General features: G+C 44.1%; 1 protein-coding gene across 1 annotated transcript; it reads right to left on the reverse strand.

The window, feature by feature from the left end:
• Positions 1-933: 933 nt before the first annotated feature.
• On the reverse strand, positions 934-9,687 carry LOC131192526 (E3 ubiquitin-protein ligase TRIM39-like). Its single transcript, XM_058171732.1, has 7 exons — positions 7,536-9,687; positions 6,277-6,372; positions 5,477-5,707; positions 4,883-4,905; positions 4,285-4,403; positions 3,299-3,331; positions 934-1,877 (listed from the first exon to the last, which is right to left on the reverse strand). Exons 1-7 carry the CDS (start codon positions 7,947-7,949, stop codon positions 1,363-1,365), a joined length of 1,431 nt encoding a protein of 476 aa, XP_058027715.1. The 5' UTR covers positions 7,950-9,687; the 3' UTR covers positions 934-1,362.
• Positions 9,688-11,490: the final 1,803 nt, after the last annotated feature.

Raw genomic sequence — 11,490 nt, forward strand, 5'->3', positions numbered from 1 at the left:
GCAAAAATATCCAACACATCCTCCTCCTCCAATTTTCCCTATAACAACAATCCTGTGAGGCAGGTTGGACTGAGAGAGAATGACTGGCTCAGTCACCCAGCTGGCTTTCATGACTAAGACACAACTTGAGCCAGTGGTGAAATGTAAAATTTGTTACTACCGGTTCTGTGGGTGTGGCTTGGTGGGGGGGTAATGTGACTGGGTGGGCATGGCCACTTTCTTTTTTTTATTTTTAAAAGCATTTTTTCTACAACCTCTTTGGCCGATAAAAAAAATGCTCTTAAAGGGCTCGGACGATCCCAGCTGAGCTGCCTAATCGTCAGAGGCTTTTTTTTCTTTTAAAAGCATTTTTTTTCCAGCTGAAGAAAAAAGGCTTTTAAAAGTAAAACAAAAAAAACCTCTGATGATCCCGCGGCTCAGCTGGGCGGGGAGGGGGGGGCAGGGATTTTTGCTACCAGTTCTCCAAACCACCCGCCGCCATCACTACTGGATTGGGCGATAGGGTAGCATTTCACTCCTGACTTGAACTCACAGTTTTCCTCTTCCTACTCTGGTGCCTTAACCATTAGATCAAATTGGATCTGACTCCCATCTCAATACTGAAGCCACTTTTGGGGTGCCTGAGATTGTTCACCCCTAGTGGCTACCTGGACGAATCTCCCTGCAATTTTCTTGGTAAAGATTCGGAAGTAGCTTGCCATTGCCCACTATCTAAGGCTGAGTGAGAGTGAAGGGTCCTAAGGTCGCCCACCTGCCTTTGGGCGTAAGGCAAGATTGGAACTCAAGGTTCCTAGCTTGATTTCTTAACGACCATACTAGATTGGCTTCTTCTTTTACATTTACTCAATAAAAGGCAGAGTGGCTTAAAGCAAGAAAGAAAAAGAATGTTATTGTCAAATAATGTATTTATTTAATAATGTATCTCATTTTTATCATTCCATTAACAATTCTATTTCAATTCCAAAAAAAAAAAATTCTGGCTTGAGCCAAGTGACACATTTTAGTCCCAATAGTGCTCACTTCTCCTGTCTTCATAACAGATGGTATGTTTTGTTTTTGTGTACTGTCTTGTTCGTCTTCTTTTTCTATGCGTTACGTTGAATAATCAATGATTTGTTTGATTTTAAACACCATAAAATTAATAACACCACTCTAAAGTAGAAATAAAATCTCATATTGACTGACCCATTCCTTCAATTTCCAAGGCTACACAACTGCAAACAATTAGGTGTAGCATAGAATACGCAATAAAGGAAGCTGAAGTAGCAAAAAGCTAAGGAATCTCTGCTTTAAAGGCTTTCAGAGATCCCTGCTGTGCAAATAAGGATTTTTCCAAAGTTTTGCCTATGGGGATCCCTTCTTTTAGGGGACTGCCAGCCAGACGCCATCGTGCAAAAAGAAACAGGGGAGAAGGGTCTCTCCAACCAAGGAAGCCTCTGAGAATGTATGGAGCAGAGCTGCGGTCCTGGCATCAAAAAAGTTCACTTGCCCCTCTTCACAGTTGAGGCAGATGCAGACCCTCGTGGGCCTCTCAGTCAGGACCAAGTCAAAGCGTTCTGATGGAGAAATGGCCATGTATTTCCCTTCCCATTCCCCAATCTGCCAGTGCCTGGTCTGCACATCCAAATTTCTTAAGTTCAGTGCCTTGCTGGCAACCCCTACACCCCATCCTGCTCTGTCTCCTATAATAACTTCCCAGAAATGCCTCCCTGTGGAAAACTCCTGACAGCCAAGGACATAAGGATTATTTTTAAATCTCTTGCAGTTTCGGGCAGCATTTATTAGTTTAACTATCTTAAATCCTTTGACACTTTTCCGATCTTCAGAGATTTCAAGGAGGCCAGGATTGGCTGTGTCTGGATCCAGAGTTACATTCTCTGTAAGGGGGAAGGAAGGAAGGAAGGAAGGAAGGAGGAGGGAGGAGGGAGGAGGAGGAGGAGGAGGAGGGAGGAAGGAAGGAAGGAAGGAAGGAAGGAAGGAAGGAAGGAAGGAAGGAAGGAAGGAAGGAAGGAAGGAAGGAGAAAAAGAACTTCAGCTGCAGGCCTCTGGTGCAGGCCCCAAGAGTTTAACCCTCTTGTGTGAATGGAGTTCAGCTCCCAAACACCCCGTCCAGGACTGGAAAGTTCATTGTTTTTTTTAAACAACACCTAAGCATTGCCTGGTCCAGGGTTCTCCAACTTCGGCAACTGTAAGTGTTGTGGACTGCAACTCCCAGAATTCCCCTGATGGGGCTGCTAGTGTCCAGGTCCCCTCTGTTCCCTTTTCTCCAAGCACTCAGGCTCCCCCACTGTCTTAGTCCCATCCACTGCCGGCCTGTTCAGTGCTCCTCTGGCCTTTGGCCTTCTCATTCCATTCACTTAGGTTGCATTTGCCACCTGCCAATCCAGCTGCCACTCAGCTGCACGCCCTCAGAATTCGTTGATTGCTTTTGGCTCCTCCACTCAGCTCTTCGTCTCTTGGCTCCACTGGTCAATTCCCCTAGTCCAGGGGTCGGCAACCTTAAACAAACTCAAAGAGCCACAAAGGTCCTAACCCCATTCCATTCAATTCTGCGGCCGACTGGAAGTCCAGTTCCCCCATCATAGTCTCCTCCTAGCACAGCATCCTTTTTCCTCTGCCGACTGGAAGTCGGTTCCCCCACCATAGAGTCTCCTCCTAGCATCCTTTTGCCTCTACCTGTCCTAACCGAAAGCCCTATCAATGGTGGAGCCGACCAGAAATAGGGAGCTGCAGCAGAGGGATGAAAGAGCCACATGTGGCTTCAGAGCCGCAGGTTGCTGATCCTAGTCTCTAGTCTCCCACATGGCCACCATTTGGCTGATTGCCCTCCAGCTCCGCCATGCTGGATGGAGAATTCTGGGAACTGAAGTTCACAAGTCTCACAATGACCAAAGTTGAAGACCTCTGGCCAAGTTCTTCAAACACTTCATAGTGCTCCACCTCTTCTAGCCTCCCTGCATAATTCTATTTAGCTTCCATCTTGCAGATGAGAGTAATGGGATTTGGAGTGAAGAGTGATTGGCTTTGCCTTTAGTGAGTGGAGTGGAATGGACTTCATTGACCAAATATGATCAGACACGCACGGAATGTCTCCTGTGCATAAGCTCACAATGTGTATATAAACAGCTAATAATAGGTCATAAATCATACAATCATTAAAGTTTACAGAATAGTCATGTTGTTTCAGGTATCTAATCCTATATTTTTCTTTTTTCTTGCTCTATTATATTTCTCTCAAAGTTAGTTGCATCAGAGCTTAAAACAGCAAGCAACTGCAATTTCTATAACTCATATTTACCTTCCTGTAGTTGAAGTCCATTTTCCAGCGTATCTGGGGAAGAAAAGGGAGGGATTCAGCATCTCATCACTCGAATTGGAGCAAATCAGGAATTAAGGAATAAGGAAACTACAAGCCAGAATGTCATTGGTGGTTATATATATTCCACCCGATATAAATATATTCTTGACTAGCGTATATTCCATATACAGGTACTCCTTGACTTACAATCATTCACTTAGTGACCATTCTAACTTACAGTGGCACTGAAAAAACTGATTTGTGACCACATTCCATTATATTGAGTGGAAGCTTTTTCTGCTTTCCTAGTGATCAGTGCATATGGATTTGGGAAATAAAAAATACAGGTTGTCCTTGACTTACAGTGACAATTGAGCCCAGAATTTGTGTTGCTAAGTGAGAACTTTCTTAAGTGAGTTTTGTCCCATTTTACGAATTTTCTTGCCACTGTTGTTAAGTGAATCACTGCAGTGGTAAAGTTAGTAACATGGTTATTAAATGAATCTGGCTTCCCCATTGACTTTGCTGGTCAGAACATCAAAAGAGATGGTCACATGACCCCGGGACACTGCAACCGTCATAAATATGAGTCAGTGACCAAGCGCCTGAATTAAATCATGTGATTATGGGGTTCCTGCAACAGCCATAAAGTGTGAAAAATGGTTATAGGTTACTTTTGTGTAACTTCAAACGGTCACTAAATAAACTGTAGTAAGTCAAGGACTACCTGTAAATGGTCAACTATGAGTAGCTAATGGTTCCCGTTTTTTAGGTGGCACATTTTTAATGAGAGAAACCAGAAATCTCCCGTTGTTCCCCTTCTGGTGCCAAGACACAAGGCCTTTCCACAGAGAAATGAGGGTGACTCTTCCGCTGAGCCTGAAATAGATCCCTCTTTGATCCACGTGACACCAGCCTAGAATCTCCCTTGGAGGCTCTGGGATCAAAATGTCACCCAGCGTAAAATGCCAGCGGCTGTTTTTTACCTCTCAATTTTTTCATGCCTCTTTTCAGAAGCACAGTCGTATCTCGGTAATCCCAGATTCTCCTCTTTGGGTCTATAAGTAAATCCACCGGATTCTGGTATGTTTTCTTTGCCTGGTATCTGGCAAGACAAAAGAACATTGTTTATCAACCTGCCAATTGAAGAAGCTTTCTAAAACCTCAGATGGCGCTTGAGGATTGGCTAGCTAGCTACAAAATCCAGTCTGAGTCAGTCACTGGGACAAGGAAAGTTTATTCTTCCAACCTGGAGCCTCATGCTGGAAGAGAAGTTCCTCATGGAACCTCTCTCTCTCTCCAGAATGTTTGCACTGGGCTGTTCTACACATTGTATATCTGTGTATCCTCACCCGGAACTGCACTCATCCACCCTCGTCCAGCTAAGTGAGAGATCTAATAGAGACCCTCAAGTTTCTGCTCTGGGCCCCCTACTGTTTAGAAACCCATGGAGAAAAAGATGGATTACAATAATACATTACCTTTAAATTAAATTTCTGCTAAATACAAACAGAAGTTTCCAAAATAGGAAAACTGCTGGAGGAGCTGCCAATCTGTAAAGAAGAGGGGGGGGGGTTCACTTACTTCTTCAAGATGTTTCCAATGTCCTAAAAAAAGAGAGACAAAACACTGAAAGTAGCCATTTTCTATGCCGAGAGTTAAATTCTTAAATTTATAAAAGAAATGTACAAAACCTCTGAGACAACCAGATACAAAACAACATATAAATTGTACTTCCTTTTTTCTTTTAAAAAGAAATCCCATTGCTCTATTTTCCTCAGCCGTTCACCTCTTTTTTAGAGCTATTATTTTTAGTTCCTTCTCTTACAAAAATTATACTCCTGTTGAATATGACACAATTATACAGAACATAATATATCCTGTATATAAATAAATAAATAAATAAATCGAGGGCAAGGGGTGGAAGCTCACCACAAGGAGATCCAACCTAAAATAAGGAAGAATTTCCTGACAGTGTGAGAATTATTAATCAATGGAACAGCTTCCCTCCCAGAGTTCTGGGTGCTTCATCATTGGAGGATTCCAATAATAGATTGGACAACCATTTTTGGGGGATGGTTATAAGGACCCCCGCCTTGGTCAGAGGATTGGACCAGAAGACCTCCAAGGTCCCTTCTAGCTCTATTGAGATTCTATGATCTCAACTTCCTGCCTGACCTGTAAGAGTTTGCTGGCTGGCTGCTGATGCTTCTCTTCTATCTCCTGGATGAGATGGTCAAGAGAGCTGACTTCCTCCATGTGCTTGGCCAAACCCTCCTCTTTTCTTGCCACAATATTCTTCTCCGTCTCTTCTATTCTAGTCAATAGAAGCTTCTCCTGTGCTTCTAACCAGAGTTGTAGCTCTCTGAATTCAGCCACTACATTTTTCTTCTCTTTTTCAATGAGGTCCTAAAACAAGAAGACTGAAAGTGAAAAAGGCATATTTTTATTTTATTTATTTATTTATTTTTATTGTTATAATAATTAAACAGATTCCGTGAAGAATCCAAAAGTGAGGTGGGAGAATTTCTTAGAGAAAGAAAAAAAAAACCCTTTTGATATTAAAAAGCGCAGAGGGGTGGAGTTTCTTTTTTTTAAAAAAAATCCAGTTTAAATGATCTCTCATCAAAATTTTCTTGGTAGGAATTCCAAAAAAGTATACATAAAAATGTTTGAGTTTTTAATTTTTTCAATAGGATGAAATAAGATTTGCATTAATTTATTATGCCAACCAAATCCATAATATAAAACAGGACACATGGGATGGGGCACTTAACTTAACTGTGACTCATTCAGCCAATGGTGACATCTCAGTCCCCAAGTTAAGAACACGTTCTGTGCCCTAACACCGTCTTTAGCTTGAATTTCCTTTAATTCATAACTTGTACTTACAAACAGGCTGCCTATTATTAAAGATGGCGGATGGTGTTCTCCTTCCTATTAGCTCAAAAGCTCCTCACCGTTGGATCAATACTTACTAGCATTTTCTGCACTCTTTGCTCTGTGTCTCTTTTGTATGAAGCTATTTTTAATTTCTCCTCCTTCCGAGCCTTCAGGCAATCCCCAACCCTGATCTGAAGAGAAAATTTTGAGTTTCTTTTCCGTAAAGAATTACACCAGAGGGAAGACCTAGCGAGATGATACATTCAACAGTCATAAATACATGGCAGTTGCCAAGTGTCTGAATTTTTGCAACCATGATAAATGCATGGCAGTTGCCAAGCAGGATGCTGCAATGGTCATAAATGTAAATAATGGTTGTAAGTCACTTTTTCATTGCTGTTAAAACTTCCAGTCACTAAATGACTGGTTGAAAGTCGAGGACTATGGTAAATCTCTCTTCAAAAAATTGCAGGCACAGAGCATAAAGCAAGAGGTGAAGGTCTCAGGTTTTAATTTGGGAAGTTTATTAAAGAAATGGCCAATGCAGAAAGTTGAAGTTAAGTATAATAAGAGTGTAAGGAATGGTGAGACACTACTACCTCAATAAGAAAGTTAGAAGGATTTTGATTAGAAAGATACTACCTAAGGCACATAGATATAAACTTTGGTAACTTCTAGCTTATTACAAAAATAAAACACACAGCCATTCTGATAATGGGTGCTGTGGTGGCTCAGGCTGTAAGAAGCCTGTTATTAGAACACAGCAGCCTGCAATTACTGCAGGTTCAAGCCCGGCCCAAGGTTGACTCAGTCTTCCATCCTTTATAAGGTAGGTAAAATGAGGACCCAGATTGTTGGGGGGGCAATAAGTTGACTTTGTAAATATACAAATAGAATGAGACTATTGCCTTATACACTGTAAGCCGCCCTGAGTCTTCGGAGAAGGGCGGGATATAAGTGTAAATAAAAAAATAAAATAAGAAATCTTATTAACATAAATGTGCAATGTATGAAGGATGAAGGTAAAGTAGAAGAATCCAATTAAAAAGTAACATATGAAGGAACCAATGAGTGATTCTTAGAGTGTTAACTTCCTTAATCTTAAGTATATAAACTTTGTATTTGTATATGGTTCAGGTTGGGGTCTCGGCTCTTTTAGCTGCTGAGAGCCTTTTGAAGTACTTCAATAAAAGTTCCTTGAACCAACTATCCAGTCTGGTTCTGACTGGCATCTGCGCCAGGCTAAACCCAAGTGGCAGACAACAGAGGAAGCAAGGAAAGTGAACTAAGGATTTCCAGGAAGACCAAGGATCTGGATGCCCCTCCGTAGCGATTCCTCCTGGCTGACTCCTACCTGGTATTCCTTGAAAGCTTCCTCCGCAGGGATCACCCAGTGGCCCCTGTGCTCTTTGGATCGGTCGCAAACCACGCAGATGAGGGTCTGGTGGTGCTTACAAAAGAGCTTGAGGGGCTCCCGGTGCTTTGAGCAGAGGTTCCCTCCTTCCTTGCCTGGATGGCCACCGCATCGCCTGGCCACTTCAACCACCCGCGCCAGCTGCCTGTTGGGGAGGACGCTGCGGGACGCGAAGGTCCGTCTGCACTGGGGGCAGGAAGCCTTTGATTTCGACGTCCCCCAACTGCGGGTCAGGCAGCCCCGGCAGAAGTTGTGGCCGCACTCCGGGATGAGCACGGGGTCCTGGAAAAAGTCCAGGCAAATGGAGCAGGTGGCTTCTTCCACCAAATCCTGCAAGGGCGCTTCGGCCGCCATCGCCGCCTCCTCCGCCGGGAGAAGGAAAGAAAATTAAGTTTCGCGCCTTTCCCGGCAAATCAGGCGACCGCCTTTGGGCTCTGGCCAGGCTAGAAGCCGAAATAAATTCTTGCTGTTGCGATCAGCTTCGTTGGCTTCTTAAAGACTTACAGTATTTTAAAAAGAACAAACCAGAGAGGAGCAGACATTCGCGGGACGGACCCTCGATCAATTATTACTGTCCCAATCAGCTCGTTTATGGGGAACTTGGTTTAAAAACTGGAGAGAAGCAAACATCCCTGGGAGGAACGCCCTATCGATTACAATTGATCCCAGCATCCTGTTAAAGTGGAAAGCAAGTTTAAAATATTGGGGAGAAGCCAACATTCATGGGATGCCCCACCCCCATCAATTATTGATCCAAACATTCTGCTAAAGGAGAGGTGGAGAACCATGGCCCCTTTATGGCTTGTGGATTTCAAATGATATATAGGGTCTTCTGTTTGAGCAGGGGACTAGACTAGAAGACCTCCAAGGACCCTTCCAGGTCTATTCTGATTGACTTCAACTCCCAGAATTCGTGAGCCAGCTGGCTCAGAAATTTTGGGAGCTGAAGACTGCAAATTATAAAAGGGCCACCCTTGCTAAAGAGAAAGATATTGAAAAATACTGGGGAGAAAGAAACATCCATTGTACAGATTCCCAAACGATTATTATTGATCCAACCAGCTTGTTAAAGGGGAAAATGCTTTTTTAAAATAGGAAGAAGGAAACATTTATGGGACCAGAGGGAGTAAACTTGGAATGAACAGACAGTAAGGAGCCATTGAAAAAAGCCCAAAACTAATGCTGCAATTGATGGGTTGTCTCAGAGATAAAGGGAAAATTAAACTCTTTTCAGTCACTTTTAATATGAATATCCTGCAGGGGAAGAACTGCCTGGATTGCCCCCTTCCCAGCCAGCCAATCAGGAAATGGATCAGAAAAAGCTCTAAAACTGGGCAAATCTCAGCCTGAGGAGGCAGTCTGGATCACTCAGTAGAAGGGAAGCACTGAAGACTATCTTGCAGAATATGGAATATGTAGAATGTGGAATAGGATCATAGGAAGGAAGGAAGGAAGGAAGGAAGGAAGGAAGGAAGGAAGGAAGGAAGGAAGGAAGGAAGGAAATGACTGCAACTACTTTACTACTAAGAAGCAGGTTTAGGGCTGAGACCTAATTTACAGAACATTCACATCTAAATCTCTTTTAAATATTCCCCAGAAGAGGGGAGATGCAAAGCAGGAATGACCCTACAGAATCAACAAAGGCCTAAGGGAGGGAAGCCCCGCCCCTTATTTATATATGGGGAAAAGGCGGGGCTGGCTGCCATCTTGACTTTGTTGACCTGCCTTGGGATACCTTTGCTGTAATCCATTTTGATATTCTGTTGGGCTAGATCAGCGGCTCTCAATTTGACATATGTGAAGTCAAATAATAAGCATTTTAACATTTCTCATTTTTAATGTATATAGACATTAAAAAGTGTTTTATGTCAGTGTTTCACAATTACAACCATTGCAGCATCCTCATGATTACTTGATCAAAATTCAGTCACTTGGCTATTGGCTCATATTTATGACGGTTGCAGGGTCCCCGAGTCATGTGATAGATTCCCCTTGCCTTCTTTTCCAACCATCCATTCCTTGTGGCTGCCACTCCACTCAGCTCCCTCACATGGTTGGGTGGGGGTCAAATGGCTATTCAGCCAGTTCTTGGTCTCTCCTCTCTCTTCCCCCCCCCTCCCGCCCCCTGCTGCTTGCTGGTCTCTCCTGCCACTGCCTCTGCTCCTCCATTGATTCCCCTGCCTGCCTCCCTTTCTCTCCATCTTTCTCCTTCCTCCTCCTCCTATCTCAACCTTTCCTCACACTTTCCCCTCCCCACTCTTTTCTCTCCCTTTCCTCAACCCGTCCTCATGTGTTGCTTCCCCCAGTTGAGCTAGGAGGCCTTACTTCCCTTCTCTGCCCCCAGAGACTCAGCTATCCCTCCTGCCCTCCCTCTCTATCCCCTGCTCCCCTCCTCTTTCCTGCCAAAACCTCCTCCTTTTCATTCCCTTCTTCCCCCGTGATAGTTTATTTATTCTGTCAAGCATATATAACAGGTAAAAGTACAAACATAATTTGGATACACGAAAAGACTAAGTAAAAAGGAATATTAGGACAGGGACGGTAAGCACGCTGGTGCACTTATGCTCGCCCCTTAAAATGGGGCAAAGCTCACTTAACAGCCGACTCACTAGACAGCAGAAATTTATTTATTTATTATTTATTTATTATTTAAATTTATATACCGCCCTTCTCCAAAGACTCAGGGCGGTGTACAGCATAAATAAAACAAATGTCCAAAAGAATTAAAATACAATATATATTTAAAAATCTAATTCCATAAGCCAAGAATTTAAAATAGGAAGATAAAATTATAAAATAGCCCCGCTAAAAACCCTCAATTTAAATTAGCATTAGGCCAGCCCTGCTTGATGAAAGAAAAAAGTCTTGAGCTCGCGCTTAAAGGTCCAGAGATCGGGGAGTAAGCATAGCCCCACGGGTAGTTCATTCCACAGGGCAGGAGCCCCCACAGAGAACACTCTTCCGCTGGGGGCCGCCAGCCGACATTGTTTGGCCGACGGCACCCTAAGGAGGCCCTCCCTGTGAGAGCGCACAGATCGATGGGAGGCTACTGGTGGCAGTAGGCGGTCCTGTAAATATCCCGGTCCCATGCCATGGAGCGCTTTAAAGGTGATGACCAAAACCTTGAATCGTGTCGTGTCCCACTCCTCCGCTGACGACCGGGTCAGGGAAATCCGAATCAGGCGTGCCTCTGCAGCTCTGCCAAAGTCCTAGCAAAGTTCTCAAGGCAGGCAGGAGACCAGAAAGTGACTTCAGCAAGATATGTTAGACTTTGCCTGACTCAGAGAATGCCAGAAAGCAGATCCTTTATATAGGCCATGGGGTGTAGCTCCATGACTCAGCACTTATCCAGGCCTGCCCCTCCCTTCCTTCTGTCACCGCAGCCTATCAATTCTTCTGAAGCGAGGGTCACTCCAGTCTGCAGCTGTTGGTAATTGACCTTCCTCAGGCTCACATGCTGTGGGGGAGGGGGAGGGGTCTAGTTGCTCCGTTTGCCTGGGCATGGAGCCAGAGCTGGGGGCTGAAGGTACTTCTTCCTCCTCAGCCTGTCTGGGCATGGAGCCAGGGATGGGGCCAGGAGGCATACTAGGACATTCCTCAGCGTTCGGAAGCAGATAAGAAGGCCCCGGCTGCGGTGAAAGCGGGCGAGACACAACAAATCGCACCCGAAAGACCACCGGCAACCAATGCAGTCTGCACAGGAGAGGTGTTATATGGGAACCACAAGATGCTCTCTATCCCCTGCGCAGCCACATTCTGCACCAGTTGGGGCCTCAATTGTAAATTGGGGACTATCTGTTTTAGGTATGTTCATTGGGATTACTCATTTGCTCCTTTGCCAACAGCAGCTTGTCAATCTTCAGTTCTTTAGATGCTTTGATATGTTCCAGAGAGC

This window comes from Ahaetulla prasina, chromosome 2 (genome assembly GCF_028640845.1).
Source record: "Ahaetulla prasina isolate Xishuangbanna chromosome 2, ASM2864084v1, whole genome shotgun sequence".
Lineage (NCBI taxonomy): Eukaryota > Metazoa > Chordata > Lepidosauria > Squamata > Colubridae > Ahaetulla > Ahaetulla prasina.